This window comes from Pelodiscus sinensis, chromosome 18, assembly GCF_052426305.1.
Source record: "Pelodiscus sinensis isolate ZL-2025 chromosome 18, ASM5242630v1, whole genome shotgun sequence".
Lineage (NCBI taxonomy): Eukaryota > Metazoa > Chordata > Testudines > Trionychidae > Pelodiscus > Pelodiscus sinensis.
Genome location: NC_143069.1, coordinates 34,100,325 through 34,119,636, shown reverse-complemented (window position 1 = coordinate 34,119,636; position 19,312 = coordinate 34,100,325). Strand labels below are relative to the sequence as shown.

Below are 19,312 nucleotides of genomic sequence, written 5' to 3'. Positions count from 1 at the left end.
GGGGCAGGGCGCCTGGGTTCGGGGGGGCAGGGCGCCTGGGCCCTCGGGGGGGGCAGGGCGCCTGGGACCTCGGGGGGGGCAGGGCGCCTGGGTTCGGGGGGGCAGGGTGCCTGGGCCCTCGGGGGGGGCAGGGCGCCTGGGTTCGGTGGGGCAGGGCGCCTGGGCCCTCGGGGGGGGCAGGGCGCCTGGGTTCGGGGGGGCAGGGCCCCTGGGCCCTCGGAGGGGGGCAGGGCGCCTGGGTTCGGTGGGGCAGGGCGCCTGGGCCCTCGGGGGGGGCAGGGCGCCTGGGTTCGGTGGGGCAGGGCGCCTGGGCCCTCGGGGGGGGCAGGGCGCCTGGGTTCGGGGGGGCAGGGCCCCTGGGCCCTCGGAGGGGGGCAGGGCGCTCACCGCCCCCAGAAGGCCGCGGGAGATACGAGCCCGTGTGACTCATCACTTCTCCTTGGCCAGTTTCGATTTCCCCACGAGCGCCCCGCCCCCCCAAACAGGTGTCCTGCCCTCGCCCGCCCGCAGCTCACACAGCGCCAGGGCACCGCGAGAGACACCCCTGCAGGGAGAGCGGGGCGCCTGCACACACTGGGAAACTGAGGCACGCAGTCACTGAGCAGGTGAGTGTCCTGGTCCCCCCCCCGCCCTAACCACTAGACCCCACTCCCCTCCCATTGCTGGGGACAGAGCCCAGGAGTCCTGGCTCCCAGCCCCTCCCTCCCCCGCCCTAACCACTAGACTCCACTCCCCTCCCATTGCGGGGGGGATGGAGCCCAGGAGTCCTGGCTCCCAGCCCCTCCCTCCCCCGCCCTAACCACTAGACCCCACTCCCCTCCCATTGCTGGGGACGGAGCCCAGGAGTCCTGGCTCCCAGCCCCTCCCTCCCCCGCCCTAACCACTAGACTCCACTCCCCTCCCATTGCTGGGGACAGAGCCCAGGAGTCCTGGCTCCCAGCCCCTCCCTCCCCCGCCCTAACCACTAGACTCCACTCCCCTCCCATTGCGGGGGGGGGGGGGGGACGGAGCCCAGGAGTCCTGGCTCCCAGCCCCTCCCTCCCCCGCCCTAACCACTAGACTCCATTCCCCTCCCATTGCGGGGGGGGGACGGAGCCCAGGAGTCCTGGCTCCCAGCCCCTCCCTCCCCCGCCCTAACCACTAGACTCCATTCCCCTCCCATTGCTGGGGACGGAGCCCAGGAGTCCTGGCTCCCTGCTCTACCCCAGAGACAGCCGCATCACCTGCTTCCCCTCACTCCTCTTCCTCTCCGACCCCAGCCATGCTGGCCCCTCAGGATTTCCAAACCTTCGTCTTTCTGGACCTGGAGACCACCGGCCTGCCCCAGGAGCGCCCCCGCTTGGCTGAGCTGTGCCTCTTCGCCCTGCATCGCCGCTCCCTCCTACAGCGCCCCCCGCAGGACGCCGCTGGCGCCCCCCAGTTGCCCCGCATCCTGGACCAGCTGACCCTGTGCATCGACCCCCTGAAGCCCTTCAGCCCGAAAGCCGCCGACATCACGGGGCTCAGCCAGCAGGGCCTGCAGGAGAACGGCAAGCGGGGTCTGGACCAGGCCGTGGCTCGGGCCCTGGGCGGGTTCCTGGCCCGCCAAGCCGCCCCCCTCTGCCTGGTGGCCCACAATGGCTTTGACTACGATTTCCCCTTGCTGCGGGCGGAGCTGGCGCGTGTGGGGGCCGAGCTGCCTCCTGGCACCGGCTGCCTGGACACCCTGAGGGCCCTGCAGGAGCTGGGCCTGGGGAGCGAGAGGGGCTACAACCTGGGGGCGCTGTTCCGGGGGCTCTTCGGCAGGGAGCCCGACAGGGCCCACTCGGCCGAGGGCGACGTCCGCACCCTCCTCGCCATCTTCCTCGCCCGGGCCCCGGCCCTCATGGGCTGGGCGGCAGAGAAGGCCCGAGCCTGGGAGGACGTGACCCCCATGTAGCCCCCCAGCACACAGTGAGCGCCAAGAGCCCTGGGCGCTCTCTGGGGGGAAGGAAGAGGGGGAGAGGTCTGAGAGCCAGGACGCCTGGGTTCTCAGAGAGGAGTGGGGGCTAGTGCTTAGAGCGGGGGTGGGGGGCTGCGAGCCATTACCTGGGTTGTGTTGGCTCTGGGTGGGGAGTGGGGGGCTGGGGGTTACAGCGGGGGAGGACTCCTGGGGTCTGTCTTGTGTCTGGGTGGGGGGGGGGGCTGGGGGTTACAGCAGGGGAGGACTCCTGGGGTCTGTCTTGTGTCTGGGTGGGGAGGGGGGCTGGGGGTTACAGCGGGGGAGGACTCCTAGGGTCTGTCTTGTGTCTGGGTGGGGGGGGGGCTGGGGGTTACAGCAGGGGAGGACTCCTGGGGTCTGTCTTGTGTCTGGGTGGGGAGGGGGGGCTGGGGGTTACAGCGGGGGAGGACTCCTGGGGTCTGTCTTGTGTCTGGGTGGGGAGGGGGGGCTGGGGGTTACAGCGGGGGAGGACTCCTGGGGTCTGTCTTGTGTCTGGGTGGGGAGGGGGGGGCTGGGGGTTACAGCAGGGGAGGACTCCTGGGGTCTGTCTTGTGTCTGGGTGGGGAGGGGGGGGCTGGGGGTTACAGCAGGGGAGGACTCCTGGGGTCTGTCTTGTGTCTGGGTGGGGAGGGGGGGGCTGGGGGTTACAGCAGGGGAGGACTCCTGGGGTCTGTCTTGTGTCTGGGTGGGGAGGGGGGGCTGGGGGTTACAGCGGGGGAGGACTCCTGGGGTCTGTCTTGTGTCTGGGTGGGGAGGGGGGGCTGGGGGTTACAGCGGGGGCGGACTCCAATGTTCCCTCTCATCTTTTCCATCCATGTGCGGAATAAATGTGTGTGCACAGGGGTGCGTGCGAGTGTCTGCTTTGGCTGGGGGGGTGGTTCAGGGGGGCAGAGGGTTGGGGTCCGGGAGGGGAGGGGAGGGTTCTGGGGTGGGGCCAGGCTGATGGGTTTGGGGTGAAGCAGGGTGCTGGGACTACCACCTCTCCTCGTGGTGGGGGGCTTATCCCGGGGTGGGGGCTGTGGGATAAGCCCCCCTCCTCTGCTCTGGCAGGTTCCAGCTGGGGCTGGGTTGCTGGGGGAGAGTTGCCCGGTTCAAGCCAGCCCCCCCCCCCGGCCACAACAGGTCTCTGGGCAGGGGCTTTGACACACAGGGAACGAGCTGGGGGCCGCTCTCAGCTCGGGGGTTGGGTAAGGAAATGGGGGTACCCAGCGCCTGATTTTACTGGGAGGGAGTAATTCATCCCCCCCCCCCCCCCCCGTATTTCCTGCTAACAAACACGTCACGCTGTGAGCTCCGTGCTTCGCTCAGCCAAGCCTTCGTGCCAGGTTGGGGCCCGGCGAGATCGGGGGCAGCTGTCCTGCCTGCGACCATCATCCCGAACCTCATTTCCCACTGTGGGTGCCCCTTTAACCAGGCCCCACCCCAGAGGTGGCTGCAGCTCAGGGCTGGGTGGGAGGCCCCTGTCTATCCAGGCCCCCCCAGAAATGAGAGAGGAGACGGGGTGAAAGGGTTTTTCCTCTTTCTCTTTTTATTGGGAGCTTGTTCTGTATAGTCGTGGGGTTGCTGGTGGGGCGGACTGAGGGGCCTTCGGGCGTTTGCCTTGTTTCGTCTTTGCCTCGACTTTGTCAACGTCCGTTTCCGTTTGGCGGAGATGGGAGGAAAAATAAATCTCACGACACCGAGCGGGGCGCGGGGGGGCTGAACGAACGAACCCAAACTCACGAGCACGGCACGCATTGGAGCACAGACATGGCGTATAGAGATATATAGGCGGTGCTACCGGGGGGGCGGGCAGGGGGCCCTGGGGACGGGGCGAGGGGACGGGGGGTGGCTGTGGGGAAGGGGTGGCTGTACAGACATGCTGCCCCCGGACAGCTGGGTTCTACCCCCCCGTCCCCACCCCACGCCCGTTGGTGGAAATCAGGGTATTAGGGAAAGGCCCCAGTGTACCCCCTCCCACCTGAGCCCTGCAGAAGGGGCAGGGAGTGGGGGCGGGGGGTGGTCCCCCATTTCCTAGAGTAGCCTCTCAGCAGGTGACACCCCAGCAGAGAAGAGGGACACCTCCACATGCCCCTCCTCCATGCCCCAGGTACCCTCCTTGGTCCCATCCCCCCAGAAACACTGGACTCTCCCAGCTAACCCCCACCGCTGCCCCCCAGCCACCACAAGAGACCTGACCCCTCCCCAAAGGGGTGCAGCTATCTGTTGCTGGGCCTGGGGGGTGGAGGGGGCGCAGGCTTAGCGAGACTCGGGCTGGGGGGCGGGGAAGGGGCACGCAGCTATCTAGAGTTGTAGTTTCTCATATATATAATATATATAAACAGCACGAACATCTACATTCATCCTGGGGGCCCCCCACCAGCCCCCCCGAGAGGGGACATGGGGGGGCGGGGCGGGACGGGCGTCTCCTCCTCATGACGCCCCCTGCTGGGGGGGGAGACCTGGAGGGAGAGAGAGAGAGAGAGACAGTAGGGGGCAAAGGTCATTGATAACACATGCAGCCAGCGCCCCCTGCTGGCCGGGCACCCACATCCTGCATTTCTCTGCCCCCTCACCCTCCCCTCACTGCAGGGTTTCCCAGATCTGGGCGGGGAGTGAGGTCTAGTGGTTAGAGCGGGGGGGGGAGAGGAGCTGGGAGTGATGGCCTATCCCTGGCTCTTGGGGGTGGGTAAGGACTGTGGTCTAGTGGGCCTGACCCTGTTGCCGCTCTGAAATCCAGGGGGCTAAACCAATTCGAAAGCAACACCCGCCCGGTGCCCCATTTTCCTTCCTCGGGGTCCCCTAGGGGCCACACTGACACTCCCAGCCCCCCCCCCCCACACACATTATAACAACCCAGCAGACGCGGTGAAGGCCCTGTATGAAAACAGCTCACCCCAGCCCTGGCCGCATCTCAGCACCGGGCCCAACAGCCCCTACGCCCCACCCCAGCCCTGGCCCCATCTCAGCACCGGGCCCAACAGTCCCTACGCCCCACCCCAGCCCTGGCCGCATCTCAGCACCGGGCCCAACAGCCCCTACGCCCCACCCCAGCCCTGGCCGCATCTCAGCACCGGGCCCCCTGGTACCAACAGCCCCTACGTCCCACCCCAGCCCTGGCCGCATCTCAGCACCGGGCCCCCTGGTACCAACAGCCCCTACGCCCCACTCCAGCCCTGGCCGCATCTCAGCACCGGGCCCCCTGGTACCAACAGTCCCTACGCCCCACCCCAGCCCTGGCCACATCTCAGCACCGGGCCCCTGCTACCAACAGCCCCTACGCCCCACCCCAGCCCTGGCCACGTCTCAGCGCAGGGCCCCCTGCTACCAACAGCCCCTACGCCCCACCCCAGCCCTGGACTCATCTCAGCGCAGGGCCCCTTGGTACCAACAGCCCCTACGCCCCACCCCAGCCCTGGCCGCATCTCAGCACCGGGACCCCTGGTACCAACAGCCCCTACGCCCCACCCCAGCCCTGGCCGCATCTCAGCACAGGGCCCCCTGGTACCAACAGCCCCTACGCCCCACCCCAGCCCTGGCCGCATCTCAGCACCGGGCCCCCTGGTACCAACAGCCCCTATGCCCCACCCCAGCCCTGGCCGCATCTCAGCACCGGGCCCCTTGGTACCAACAGCCCCTACGCCCCACCCCAGCCCTGGCCGCATCTCAGCACAGGGCCCCCTGGTACCAACAGCCCCTACGCCCCACCCCAGCCCTGGCCGCATCTCAGCACCGGGCCCCCTGGTACCAACAGCCCCTACGCCCCACCCCTGCTCTGTCTGCATCTTAGCACCGGGCCCCTTGGTACCAACAGCCCCTACGCCCCACCCCAGCCCTGGCCGCATCTCAGCGCCGGGCCCCCTGGTACCAACAGCCCCTACGCCCCACCCCAGCCCTGGCCGCATCTCAGCGCCGGGCCCCCTGGTACCAACAGCCCCTACGCCCCACCCCAGCCCTGGCCGCATCTCAGCGCAGGGCCCCTTGGTACCAACAGCCCCTACGCCCCACCCCAGCTCTGTCCGCATCTTAGCACCGGGTCCCCTGGTACCAACAGCCCCTACGCCCCACCCCAGCCCTGGCCGCATCTCAGCACCGGGCCCCCTGGTACCAACAGCCCCTACGCCCCACCCCAGCATCGCTGCCTGTGTTTCTCTTTCTGCTGTCCAAGGGGCCCCACTGTTCTCCTGGGGGGGCACAGCCTGCTGGCCTGGGGGTGGGACGGGCTTGCTCGGGTTCTAGCGCCTGGCCACAAGGCTCAGGCTGGCGTGGGGTGAAGATACACGTGGTCAGAGTCCTGTCCCAGCCTGGCGGGTCTCCCGCATCTCAGCTCAAGCCATAGACCCCCATGGACCCGAGATGAGGAATTTCCGGACGGCCGTGAGCCTCCGGCCAGCCGCGGAGAGGTTAAGGAAGAGCTGGCGGCTGTTAGGAGCCTCTGCCTGTGGCCCAATGCGGCCGGGGGGAGGGGGAAATGATGCAAATCTCTCAAGGAAGGTGAGGTGGCGGGGGCGGGAGAGAAGTCTTGCAACCCTGGGGCGTAACTGCCAGGCCGCCCCCGCGGCGTTCACGTGGATTTCGTAAGGACGGTGGCGAAAGTGGCTCCGACTTGTCCTCAGACACACGCGGGCCAGCGGCACCGCGAGGCCGGGGCAGGCGGCGACGGCAAAGGAGCGAAACCAATCTCTGCAGTCGCTCGCCGGCAGCCGAGCTAGCGGCCAGGTCCCCGACCCAGCCAGGAGACCCCCAGATCCCGAGGCTCCGGGGGAAAGCGGCTGGGCAGGCCGTGTCCGACACGGGACAGCGTGGGCCCCGGAGGAGCAAGCACGGCCGAGCGGAGCCAACCGGCCGACGGATGGACCAAACCGGCTGCACTGACGGCCGTGGCCCGACGTGTCTTAGGGCGGCAGCCCCTAGAGAGGCCTCCTGCCCCGGCTGGCCATCTCCAATCGGAAAGAGGAGCCAGCTCGGAGCGCGGTGCAGAAATGGGATCCCAAAAGCCAGGGACACCCAGCCGGGAGAGGGAGCAAGAAGCACCCGCTGGCGCCCCGAGAAACATCCGTCCCGCCTGTCGGCCAGGCCTGCAAGTCCCACGTGCCAGCTGGGCTGGGTCGCCATCCCCTGGAGCAACACCGAGCGTGCTCGCGGAGAGACAGCGTTTGCGCCGCAGCCTTGGCGGAGAGCCAGCTGCCTTTCCACCCGCGCACAGAGCGCCAGCGACCCCCGTTTGGCGTCACACCCGCGGCCCCGACTCCTGCTGCACACGGTAGCTGAGCTAAGAGCAGTGCGGGAAGGCGGGCGCGGGCCGAGGCGCGGCGCACGGAGATCAGGGCGTATTCCGCCAAGCGCTGTGGGAACACCGGGCAGGCGATACAGGCGTTGCTAGAGCCCAGGTACAAACGTCCAACGGCCTCAGACAGCAGGGGCAGATGGCGGCGCTGCGTGTGTGCGTGATGAACACCACGAGGCTGGGGGAGTTTTGCACCAGGGGAACAGCCTGAGCTAATCCGACGCCTCCGCAGCGGGTGTCTCTGCACAACAGCTCCCGCGGGAAGGAGCGGGAAAGCGTCCCCCCCATCCGTGCAGAGTGGATCTGCAACCGGCACTTCTGGAGCAGAGCATGTGCTGACCCAGGGACACCCGGCGCGGAGAGGCAGCCAGGCCACCGAGGGACGGGCTGCGACGGGCACAGGCTGGGGCAGAACGCGACACGGCGAGGTTGGCACCGTGCTGAGCTGGGAGAACTTTGCGCCGGAAGGGGGCGGAGTGGACAGGGGACTCGCCAGCTAGAGGCTGGGACGGAGAAGGGGCTTGGAACGGGCCACAGAGAGGAGAAGCCGCCATGGGATGCGCCCAGGGGTGGGAAACAAGGTTGCCTGCCACACCTGGGCGGGGCCTTGTTTTGGGGCAGGAGCTGAGCAGCCTGAAACAGAAAGTTCCCCCGGCCAGAGAACCCCCTGGCCAAGCTGCAACGTTGCCCCCACCGCCTCAAGGACTATCCAAGAGAATTCACCATCCGATGGTTTTCCTAAGGCTCGGGGGGAGCCTCCGGCAAGGGGAATTTTGATATCAAGACGGGATGGGTTTCTGAAAGAGCTGCTCTAGGAATCAGCGGGGTGAAGCCCAGTGGCATACAGAAGATCAGACTAGATGAGCACAGCGGTCCTGTCTGAGAATCTGTAACAGACCCAAAGAAGCATCCCACTTATCTATCGACCTGCGGAACTCCTCGCCTCATTATAGTTTGCCTGTGGTTTTAATAGAATTCAGTATAGAGCCAGGGATGGTAGAGAAAGGCCACAGGTGCTAAACAGGAAGACAAAGACGAAACTGGAAATATAATTCCCGGGGAAGTACGTGAAAGGGTTGACTAAAGAAGCCTTCAGTGTCTTCCGCTTCAGCGCTGGATTGTTTCTCCTCTCTTGTGTTACCCCCACCAGATTCAATAAGCAACTGGCACCAGCGGGGTATGTTCCGCAGGGCTCAAAAAGCTAAACAAAGTCACCTTCCCCACCAGCGAGTGGAGACAGGTGTTGTTAGCTCCGTTGTGCTATTAGAGTAGATTCTGTGTTTATTTTAGCCAAACCAGAGCGCGCCACTGCTTGTCTCCTTAGGTCCTGCTCTATTCACTGCTGCTGGTGTGCGTGGCTAATACAGGCCCAGAGCATTCAATTCAGCCCTCGCGTTCCTGTTCATTAGCAAAGCCACAGACATGGGAAAAGCCTTGAAAAAGGTGAACCAGGTAATTAACTGACATGGGGCTTGGCAGCGTTTGCTTTGTTCCAATCGTTGGGATTCACGATTCCGAGGAAGGGGGGCTACAGCATTTTGCAGCTGTACCCGTTTAAAGCTGCCCAGCTGTGCAAAGGTCCGGGTCTGGAGCCACGTTGTTACCCAGTTTAAACACTCGCAGCTAAAATGAGCGGGTTTCAGCATTTGGAGGGTTTAATTTTCGCAATGTAAATTTTAACAGCCGTGTCCAACTACGGGTGTCAAGTTTTCTCAAACCAATTTTATGTTCCCCGATTCAAATTCCCCGGCTGTGCCCGGTGACAGGTTTGGGATTTGGGATTTTTCCCAGTCGAAATGGGCACCGCTAAGCCAGTGGCGGTGACGCGTCGGGCCGATGGACGTTTCCACGGCTGTGCACCATTACGGGTTTTAAGCTCTCGTTTGATGGGCGGCAATTTAGATTTTCACAGCTGGGCAAATGAGACGTTGGAAGCATCCCCCCCCCTCCTGATTTTCACCTATTTCAGGTCTCTCCTACCAGTGGCCAGGAAGGATCGGGCTGGGTTGGGCGGGGCTTGGCACCAGGGGCGTGGCCTCATCTGGAAGGGGTGTGGCCTCATCTGGAAGGGGTGTGGCCTCATCTGGAAGGGGCAGGGCGTGGGTTGCTGCCGCCCATGCCCGGGAGACACCCCCCCCGTCACATTCCACAGCCCGCACCAGCCAGCGCCCCCTCCCAGCCCCACTCACCCGTCTACATCTGGTTGGAGAAGGACGTGGGGGCTCCTTGGCCGTAGCCCCCCTGCTGGCTGTAGGGGTCGGGCTGCCCATAGCCCTGCTGGCTGTACTCAGGCTGGTAGCCCCCCTGCTGCCCATAGGAATCCTGCGGCGCGTAGCCCGTGCCCTGGGTGTAGGAGTCGGCGAAGGTGTCCGGCGCCGGCTGCTTCTCCGGCGCGGCCGGCGGGTACTTGGCGAAGGGGGCGCTCCAGCCGGTCTCCTTAAACACGAACCAGAGGTTCCCCGTCCACAGCACCAGGTTCAGGAAGCCAAAGACCTGGAGCGGCGGGGGAGGCAGGGTCAATGCACGTCGGGGGCGCCGGATCCCACCCGGCCCAGGGCAGGGGCTGGGGGGGGGGGGCGATCCCCTCCAGGCTGGGCCTGTCGGGGGCCGGGGCTCACCACGGAGGTGTTGAGTCCCGAGGTGACGGGCTCCTGAAGCTCTTTGCACTTGTTCCCCTCTCTCTTGCAGACCTCCAGCACCTCGATGACGTTGTCGGGGTCGGTGGCCTCCTTGACGTCGGAGAGCCCTTTGGCCCAGGCGCACGAGCTCACCAGCCACAGGAAGGCGAAAACGGCCGTGACGATGAAATCCTGGGGGAGCGAAGGCGGAGCTCACCCCTGCTCCGTGCCCGGCCCCGAGTCCCTCCCCCCCCGGCTCCCTGTGCCCCCCACACTCACGATCATGGGACCCTTGTTGTTCTCCCGGTACTTGTTCTCCATGAAGAGGTAGACGACCGTGGCAGCCAGCGAGTACAGGAAGGCGAAGACCGCGACGGTGACGAAGAACTCAGCCGAGGAGGAGTGATCCCCTATGAGGAAGACCTTCTCCACCTCGGTCCCCTTGCAGGCCGGGACGTTGAAATAGACCTGGTGGAGTCTGGAGGCAGTGACGGGGTGGGGATAAGGCAGGGGACTCGGTCATCTAGAAGGGGCTGGTCCGTACACTGTATGTATAGCCCAGACCTCCCAGGAAAAGACCCCAACACTGGCCACTCATGCACAGACAAAGGCGGTCTGTATATGGAATACAGCCCGGCCTGTGTAGGAGGCATCAGCTCATAGACCACAAATATCAACCAGTTTTGTACAGCAGGTGCCAGTCAATATGTTGTATATACAGCCCAGAGCTCCCAGGAATACCAGCGAATGGCAACCAGGACAACTAACGCTGTCTATATACAGAATACAGCCCTGTCTGTGCAGGAGGTACTGGTCCATATAAAGCAAATATGGACCGGTGTGTGGAAGAGGTGCTGGGCTATATTTTGCTTGTATATAGCCCAGACTTTCCAGGCACGGGGACCAGTGTCAACCCAAGAGAGGTCTGTATACAGCATACTGCCTGGCCTGCGTAGGGGGTGCCGAACAATATATGGGCTACACCTACCAGACCTGGAAAAGAGATACCAGTCCATACCTTGTACGACCAGCCCAGCCCATCCAGGAACTGCAGCCCAGCTCAGTCAAAACTGGGAGCAGTCCATACAAAACACACAGCCCTGGTCTGTACAGAAGGAACCACGTCATCTCTTCTAGAAATACAGCCCGGGCAGCCCAGGAGCAGAGCCCCCGAGTGCATCCTCATGTCTAACCCAGAGTCAAGGGCACTGTACACAGACTACAGCCCTGTCCGTACTGGAGGTGCTAGTCCATATACTGAAATACTGCCCCAGGGCAGGTGTGTAGAACTTTTTGTGGTGCCCAGAACACCCCGAGACCACACCCCTCCTCCCCCAGCCTACTCCCTTTGTGCGGAGAAAGTGCACAAGGGAAAGTGATTGACTTGGTCTCGTCACAAGAACTAGGGGTCACCAGATGAAATGAACAGGCAGCAGGTTTCACGCAAACCAAAGGGAGTTTTTCTTCACGCAGTGCACAGCCAACCTGTGGAACTCCCTGCCGGAGGATGCTGTGCAGGCCAGGACTGTGCCAGGGGTCACAAAGAGCTAGAGAAATCCCTGGAGGGTGGGTCCATGGATGGCTGGGCCAGGCCGGGCCAGGAGGGTGTCCCTGGCCTGTTTCTCCAAGGCTGGGAATGGGCGACAGGGCAGGGCTCGCCGGACGGTTCCCTGGTCTGTTCCCTCCCTCTGGGGCATCTGGCCTTGGCCGTTGGTGGCAGGCAGGACGCTGGGCTGGATGGGCCTTTGCTCTGACCCATGTGGCCGGGCCTATGGCCGATGTATGGTCCCTTCCCCCACCTGCCTAAGGCTCTGGGCTGGAGTCTGGGTGCAGGCTCCGGCTGGGGCAGAGGGGTGGGGGGGTACAGGAGGGGGTGAAGGGGGCAGGCTGGGGCAGAGGGGGTAGGGGGGTGCAGGAGGGGGTGAAGGGGGCAGGCTGGGGCAGAGGGGGTAGGGGGGTACAGGAGGGAGTGAAGGGGGCAGGCCGGGGCAGAGGGGGTAGGGGGATGCAGGAGGGGGTGAAGGGGGCAGGCTGGGGCAGAGGGGGTAGGGGGGTACAGGAGGGGGTGAAGGGGGCAGGCTGGGGCAGAGGGGGTAGGGGGGTGCAGGAGGGGGTGAAGGGGGCAGGCTGGGGCAGAGGGGGTAGGGGGTGCAGGAGGGGGTGAAGGGGGCAGGCTGGGGCAGAGGGGGTAGGGGGTGCAGGAGGGGGTGAAGGGGGCAGGCTGGGGCAGAGGGGGTAGGGGGGTACAGGAGGGGGTGAAGGGGGCAGGCTGGGGCAGAGGGGGTGGGGGGTACAGGAGGGAGTGAAGGGGGCAGGCTGGGGCAGAGGGGGTGGGGGGTACAGGAGGGGGTGAAGGGTGCAGGCTGGGGCAGAGGGGTGGGGGGTGCAGGAGGGGGTGAAGGGGGCAGGCTGGGGCAGAGGGGTGGGGGGTGCAGGAGGGGGTGAAGGGGGCAGGCTGGGGCAGAGGGGGTAGGGGGGTACAGGAGGGGGTGAAGGAGGCAGGCTGGGGCAGAGGGGTGGGGGGTGCAGGAGGGGGTGAAGGAGGGGGGGGGGAGGCTGGGGCAGAGGGGTGGGGGTGCAGGAGGGGGTGAAGGGGGCAGGCTGGGGCAGAGGGGGTAGGGGGGTGCAGGAGGGGGTGAAGGGGGCAGGCTGGGGCAGAGGGGTGGGGGTACAGGAGGGGGTGAAGGGGGCAGGCTGGGGCAGAGGGGGTAGGGGGGTGCAGGAGGGGGTGAAGGGGGCAGGCTGGGGCAGAGGGGTGGGGGTGCAGGAGGGGGTGAAGGGGGCAGGCTGGGGCAGAGGGGGTAGGGGGGTGCAGGAGGGGGTGAAGGGGGCAGGCTGGGGCAGAGGGGTGGGGGTGCAGGAGGGGGTGAAAGGGGCAGGCTGGGGCAGAGGGGTGGGGGGTGCAGGAGGGGGTGAAGGGGGCAGGCTGGGGCAGAGGGGTGGGGGTGCAGGAGGGGGTGAAAGGGGCAGGCTGGGGCAGGGGGTGGGGGGTGCAGGAGGGGGTGAAGGGGGCAGGCTGGGGCAGAGGGGTGGGGGTGCAGGAGGGGGTGAAGGGGGCAGGCTGGGGCAGAGGGGTGGGGGTGCAGGAGGGGGTGAAGGGGGCAGGCTGGGGCAGAGGGGTGGGGGTGCAGGAGGGGGTGAAGGGGGCAGGCTGGGGCAGAGGGGTGGGGGTGCAGGAGGGGGTGAAGGGGGCAGGCTGGGGCAGAGGGGTGGGGGGTGCAGGAGGGGGTGAAGGGGGCAGGCTGGGGCAGAGGGGTGGGGGTGCAGGAGGGGGTGAAGGGGGCAGGCTGGGGCAGAGGGGTGGGGGTGCAGGAGGGGGTGAAGGGGGCAGGCTGGGGCAGAGGGGTGGGGGTGCAGGAGGGGGTGAAGGGGGCAGGCTGGGGCAGAGGGGTGGGGGTGCAGGAGGGGGTGAAGGGGGCAGGCTGGGGCAGAGGGGTGGGGGTGCAGGAGGGGGTGAAAGGGGCAGGCTGGGGCAGAGGGGGTAGGGGGGTGCAGGAGGGGGTGAAGGGGGCAGGCTCCAGACTGATGCAGGTTGCCAGCTCTGGGGTGGAGTTTGGGGGCAGGGGGAGGAGGTGGGGGTGCAGCACTCAGGGTGGGATGTGGGGGTGGTCTGCCGCCGGGGGGGGGCCCCAGGGAAGCGCCCCACCCCCTCCTGTGCACTGGCCACAGGGGCGCCCCGGGTGGCACTAAATGCCTGGGGGCAGCAGGTGGGGCTGGCGGGCCGGGGGACGCGCAGGAGGCATGGGGGGGGCAGGCGAGTGCGGGGCCCTGAAGGGTCCAGCCCCTGGGAGCCGCCCCCCCCCGCTCACCTGAAGGGTCGGCCCCTGGGAGCCGCCCCCCCCCGCTCACCTGAAGGGTCGGCCCCTGGGAGCCCCCCCCCCCCGCACGCCCCCCCCGCCCCCCCCCCCCGCTCACCTGAAGGGTCCGGCCCCTGGGAGCCGCCCCCCCCGCTCACCTGAAGGGTCGGCCCCTGGGAGCCGCCCCCCCCCCGCTCACCTGAAGGGTCCGGCCCCTGGGAGCCGCCCCCCCCCCGCTCACCTGAAGGGTCGGCCCCTGGGAGCCGCCCCCCCCCGCTCACCTGAAGGGTCGGCCCCTGGGAGCCGCCCCCCCCCGCTCACCTGAAGGGTCGGCCCCTGGGAGCCGCCCCCCCCCGCTCACCTGAAGGGTCGGCCCCTGGGAGCCCCCCCCCCGCTCACCTGAAGGGTCGGCCCCTGGGAGCCCCCCCCCCGCTCACCTGAAGGGTCGGCCCCTGGGAGCCCCCCCCCCCCCCGCTCACCTGAAGGGGTAGCCAAACCCCACCTCGATGCTCAGGTCGCTCTCGCTCTTGTTGGCGCACTCCACGCTCAGGCGGAACGCCCCGCTGTAGCTCCCGCACGTGGCGAAGGCAAAGATGGCAAAGAGCTGCGGGCGAGAGGGGGGGTGAGACCCCGGGGAGGGGCAGGAGAGCTGTGGGGGGGGGGGCGGGTGAGACCCCTGGGGGAGGGGCAGGAGAGCTGTGGGCGGGGGGGTGGGTGAGACCCCCCAGGAGAAAGACAGAAGAGCTGTGGGCAAGGGGGGGCGGGTGAGACCCCAGGGGAGGGGCAGGAGAGCTGTGGGTGGGGGGGGGGCGGGTGAGACCCCTGGGGGAGGGGCAGGAGAGCTGTGGGTGGGGGGGCAGGTGAGACCCCGGGGGAGGGGCAGGAGAGCTGTGGGCGGGGGGGCAGGTGAGACCCCGGGGGAGGGGCAGGAGAGCTGTGGGCGGGGGGGGCGGGTGAGACCCCAGGGGAGGGGCAGGAGAGCTGTGGGCGGGGCGGGGGGCGGGGGGGGGCAGGAGAGCTGTGGGCGGGGCGGGCAGGTGAGACCCCGGGGGAGGGGCAGGAGAGCTGTGGGCGGGGCGGGCAGGTGAGACCCCGGGGGAGGGGCAGGAGAGCTGTGGGGGGGGGGGCAGGTGAGACCCCGGGGGAGGGGCAGGAGAGCTGTGGGCGGGGGGCAGGTGAGAACCTCAGGGGAGGGGCAGGAGAGCTGTGGGCGGGGGGCGGCAGGTGAGACCCCGGGGGAGGGGCAGGAGAGCTGTGGGTGGGGGGGGGCAGGTGAGAACCTCAGGGGAGGGGCAGGAGAGCTGTGGGCGGGGGGGGCAGGTGAGACCCCGGGGGAGGGGCAGGAGAGCTGTGGGTGGGGGGGGCAGGTGAGAACCTCAGGGGAGGGGCAGGAGAGCTGTGGGCGGGGGGGGGGCAGGTGAGACCCCGGGGGAGGGGCAGGAGAGCTGTGGGCGGGGGGCGGCAGGTGAGACCCCGGGGGAGGGGCAGGAGAGCTGTGGGCGGGGGGGGGGGGGCAGGTGAGAACCTCAGGGGAGGGGCAGGAGAGCTGTGGGCGGGGCGGGCAGGTGAGACCCCGGGGGAGGGGCAGGGGAGCTGGGGGGGGGCAGGGGAGGGGCAGGAGAGCTGTGGGCGGGGGGGCAGGTGAGAACCTCAGGGGAGGGGCAGGAGAGCTGTGGGCGGGGGGGCAGGTGAGAACCTCAGGGGAGGGGCAGGAGAGCTGTGGGCGGGGGGGGCAGGTGAGAACCTCAGGGGAGGGGCAGGAGAGCTGTGGGCGGGGGGGCAGGTGAGAACCTCAGGGGAGGGGCAGGAGAGCTGTGGGCGGGGGGGGCAGGGGCGGGGGGGGCAGGAGAGCTGTGGGGGGGGCGGGTAAGATCCCCGGGGAAGGGGCAGGAGAGCTGTGGGCGGGGGGGGGGGGGGAGGGGCAGGAGAGCTGGCTGCAGCCTAGATTAAACCCAGGGTCGGGGGGATGGAGCCCAGAGGAATTGTGGGTAATTCGAGGGTTAGCTGGGCCCGCCCCCTCTAATCCCCACAGGGAGCCGGGACGAGATAAGAACCCGTCTGACCCAATTGTCCATCTGGCTGCATCGGCCTCCCGCCTCGGTTCTCGTGCTTCCCCCGCCCTCCCCCTGCCCCATGCTGGGGGGGGCCACTCGGGGCAGTGGAGACCTGGCTGGTCGGCTTTGGGCCTGGTGTGGGGAGATGCCAGGCTGGAGGGGCCCACAGGTCTGATCCGGGGACGGGGCATGGCTCTAGAACCCGCAGGGCTGAGGGCTCTGGAACCCTTCCACAACCAGCTGGGTACATGGGTCTAGAACGTGGCAAAAATGTCCCGCTAATCGATCTGGAATCACTCCAGAACCAGCAGGAGGGGGGGGGTCTGGAACTGCTCCACAACCAGCAGGATGGGAGGAGACTGGAATTGCTCCAGAACCAGCAGGAGGGGGAGGGGAGTCTGGAAGTGCTCCAGAACCAGCGGGGGGGAGTCTGGAATTGCTCCAGAACCAGTAGGAGGGGGAATGGAGTCTGGAAGTGCTCTAGAACCAGCAGGAGGGGGAGGGGAGTCTGGAATTGCTCCAGAGCCAGCAGGAGGGGGAGAGGAGTCTGGAAGTGCTCCAGAACCAGGGGGGGGGAGTCTGGAATTGCTCCAGAACCAGTAGGAGGGGGAGGGGAGTCTGGAAGTGCTCCAGAACCAGTAGGAGGGGGAAGGGAGTCTGGAATTGCTCCAGAACCAGCAGGAGGGGGAGGGGAGTCTGGAAGTGCTCTAGAACCAGCAGGAGGGGGAGGGGAGTCTGGAAGTGCTCCAGAACCAGCAGGAGGGGGAGGGGAGCCTGGAAGTGCTCTAGAACCAGCAGGAGGGGGAGGGGAGTCTGGAAGTGCTCTAGAACCAGCAGGAGGGGGAGGGGAGTCTGGAAGTGCTCTAGAACCAGCAGGAGGAGGAGGGAGTCTGGAAGTGCTCTAGAACCAGCAGGAGGAGGAGGGGAGTCTGGAAGTGCTCTAGAACCAGCAGGAGGAGGAGGGGAGTCTGGAAGTGCTCTAGAACCAGCAGGAGGAGGAGGGAGTCTGGAAGTGCTCTAGAACCAGCAGGAGGAGGAGGGAGTCTGGAAGTGCTCTAGAACCAGCAGGAGGAGGAGGGGAGTCTGGAAGTGCTCCAGAACTAGCAGGAGGAGGAGGGGAGTCTGGAAGTGCTCTAGAACCAGCAGCAGGAGGAGGGGAGTCTGGAAGTGCTCTAGAACCAGCAGGAGGAGGAGGGGAGTCTGGAAGTGCTCTAGAACCAGCAGGAGGAGGAGGGGAGTCTGGAAGTGCTCCAGAACTAGCAGCAGGGGCCTGGAAGTGTCTCGCTGTCTGATCTCCCCAGGAGTGCCGGGCAAGCAGGCTGTGATAACCCCTTGTTCATCCGTCCCCTTCCCACACCCCACAGCCCCTCCCTCGCCATCCTGCTCCTCAGGTGGGGCGGGGCACAGGGCCTTTCCCCAGGCCTAGGCCAGCTCAGAGGCCGTGCAAACAGGAGTCCTCCGCCCCAGGGCCTGGGGCCGGCCGCGGGGCACTCACCCATTCCAGCAGCTTCAGAAACCCCAGCGGCTCCTTCAGGGTCCGGAACTGCCCCCCTGCCACGAGCTGGGAACCCAGGCGGAGGCGGAGACAGAGGGGGCAGGGCGGGACGGATATTAAAACAGCTGCCATCTCCCTTACGCCCAGCCCGCCCCCCCCCCCCCCCCGACCAGGGAGAGAACCCAGGAGCCCTGGCTCCCAGCCCCCCCCCAAACCACTAGTCCCCACTGCCCTCCCCGAGCCAGGGAGAGAACCCAGGAGTCCTGGCTCCCAGCCCCCCCCACTCTAACCGCTAGTCCCCACTGCCCTCCCTGAGCCAGGGAGAGAACCCAGGAGTCCTGGCTCCCAGCTCCCCCCACTCTAACCGCTAGTCCCCACTGCCCTCCCCGAGCCAGGGAGAGAACCCAGGAGTCCTGGCCACCAGACCCCACTGCCCATGCTGGGGAGAAAACCCATCTCAAGACGGTTCCTCCCACGGCTCCCTACGGGGAATAACCATACGGGAAAGGCCTCAGTGCGCTCAGCCCCCCCAGGCCGGCCCCCCCTGCTGGGGGCAGGTCCATGTTAACCTCGATTCATAAGCAGCCCCCCCCCCACCTGAATCCCTCAACCCCGCCTGCCCAATGGGGGGTCTTTGCTGCATTCCCCCCCCACCCTGCTGCAGCTGGGGGAATATTCTGCCCCCCCAGGTTATATCCACCCAACCCCTGTGGCCCTATGTTCACCCCCAAACTCGCTATCCCGAGTTAGACCCCCCCGCGACCCCCCCGGTCTGCACCCTCCTATTCCTCCAGCCAAGACATCCTGCACCCAAGGGTTCCCTGCCCCCCCAAGCCCGGCTCTGCAGCAGCAGCTGGTGGGAGAATAGTCTCACCCCCTCCCTGCGTGAGCCCCCAAACCCCCCCCCCCCCCACCCGAGCGCTACGGCAGGCAATGAATTCACTGCAGCAGGTCAGCCATCTTCCTTCCCCGCCCCCACCCCTGCTGCAAAGGGAGGGGGGTGTCATCCTCCCCCCACCTCCCCCCACTCCAACATATCTGGTAACATCCCCCCAGCGCCACCGCCGAGCCTCCCTCCACACGGCCAGCCCATCGCCCCCCCTTTTGCAGCACGGGAATAGCCGAGCTCCAGAACCCCCCCATGCCCTGCAATCCCAGACCCACTGCAGTCTGCCTGCATTCAAGCTGGGCCCCCCTAATGTCAGATCCCCCCATCCTCCCCCATCTGTGCCCCCCACGCACCCATCTTGGATTCGCCCCCCCCTTGCAGCAGGGAGCTACCCTGTCCCCTAGCGCCCCCCCCCCACCAAACAGCCTGCAATTCCCACCCAACTGCAAGCTACCTACACCCAACCTGCCCCCCCCCCCCGCATCATTTTCAGCCCCCCCCCCATCTGCAGCCGGGGAAGATGCTACCCCCGATAACCTCAGCGCGTCCCATCCAGCCCCTCTGTGCCCCCCACGCACCCAGCTCAGATTTGCCCCCCGTCTGCAGCAAATACCCTGCCCCCCCCCCCGCTTGCCCCCTCCCCCCGGATTCGCAGGGCGCTGCCTTTGGACGTAACCGCTCCAGCTGCTGCTGCAAAACACCAGCCCAGGGGAGGTGCGGGGGGGTTTGCCTGGGGGGGAGCCGACAGTCCCGTGCCCCCCCCCCCCTCTCCCCCGGTGGAATCCCCGCTCGCCCCGATCGCTGTCTATGGTGCTGAGCTAGCCAGGTGCGTACCTGATTGAGGACTTCCATCTTGGAGCTGTCTGGAGACAGGCGGAGGGAGGGGGGCAGGGCTAGATCCGGAACAGCCTCCGGCGGGGGTCAGCCGCAGGAGGGAAGAGCTAGGGGTGACGTCACGAGGGGGGGGGACTGTCACTCCCCGGCAAAGGGAGCGGGGGATGGAGGGTGGCGGGTTCGAATCCCGGTGTCGGGGGTGAGGTGGGTCGGGAGCCAGGACTCCTCGGTTCTCTCCCTGGGTCTGGGAAGGGAGGGGAGACTAGTGGTTAGAGTGAGAGGGAGGGGACCCAGGATCCCTAGGTTCTCTCCCTGGGTCTGGGAAGGGAGGGGAGACTAGTGGTTAGAGTGAGAGGGAGGGGACCCAGGATCCCTAGGTTCTCTCCCTGGGTCTGGGAA

The 19,312-nt window shown here is 67.0% G+C and overlaps 2 protein-coding genes across 2 annotated transcripts; one reads left to right on the top strand and one right to left on the bottom strand.

Moving 5' to 3' along the window:
• The first annotated feature begins 304 nt into the window (after positions 1 to 304).
• Positions 305 to 2,061, top strand: TREX2 (three prime repair exonuclease 2). Its single transcript, XM_075918588.2, has 2 exons — positions 305 to 605; positions 1,260 to 2,061. The coding sequence occupies exon 2, from the start codon at positions 1,262 to 1,264 to the stop codon at positions 1,916 to 1,918; it is 657 nt and encodes a 218-aa protein (XP_075774703.2). The 5' UTR covers positions 305 to 605; positions 1,260 to 1,261; the 3' UTR covers positions 1,919 to 2,061.
• Positions 2,062 to 3,462: 1,401 nt separating this feature from the next.
• On the bottom strand, positions 3,463 to 19,018 carry SYP (synaptophysin). The gene is made up of 7 exons (XM_075918587.2): positions 18,914 to 19,018; positions 17,191 to 17,256; positions 14,121 to 14,245; positions 10,124 to 10,322; positions 9,845 to 10,036; positions 9,416 to 9,719; positions 3,463 to 4,401 (listed from the first exon to the last, which is right to left on the bottom strand). Exons 1-6 carry the CDS (start codon positions 18,929 to 18,931, stop codon positions 9,420 to 9,422), a joined length of 900 nt encoding a protein of 299 aa, XP_075774702.1. The 5' UTR covers positions 18,932 to 19,018; the 3' UTR covers positions 3,463 to 4,401; positions 9,416 to 9,419.
• Between the last annotated feature and the right edge of the window lie 294 nt (positions 19,019 to 19,312).

Excerpts from the sequence above, each read along its gene's own strand:
- TREX2 (XM_075918588.2), top strand. The coding sequence starts at position 1,262 with ATGCTGGCCCCTCAGGATTTCCAAACCTTCGTCTTTCTGGACCTGGAG.
- SYP (XM_075918587.2), bottom strand. Across the intron at positions 14,246-17,190 it reads TTCTGAAGCTGCTGGAATGG|CTCTTTGCCATCTTTGCCTT; the intron begins GTGAGTGCCCCG and ends TCTCGCCCGCAG. Across the intron at positions 10,037-10,123 it reads ACAACAAGGGTCCCATGATC|GATTTCATCGTCACGGCCGT; the intron begins GTGAGTGTGGGG and ends TCGCTCCCCCAG.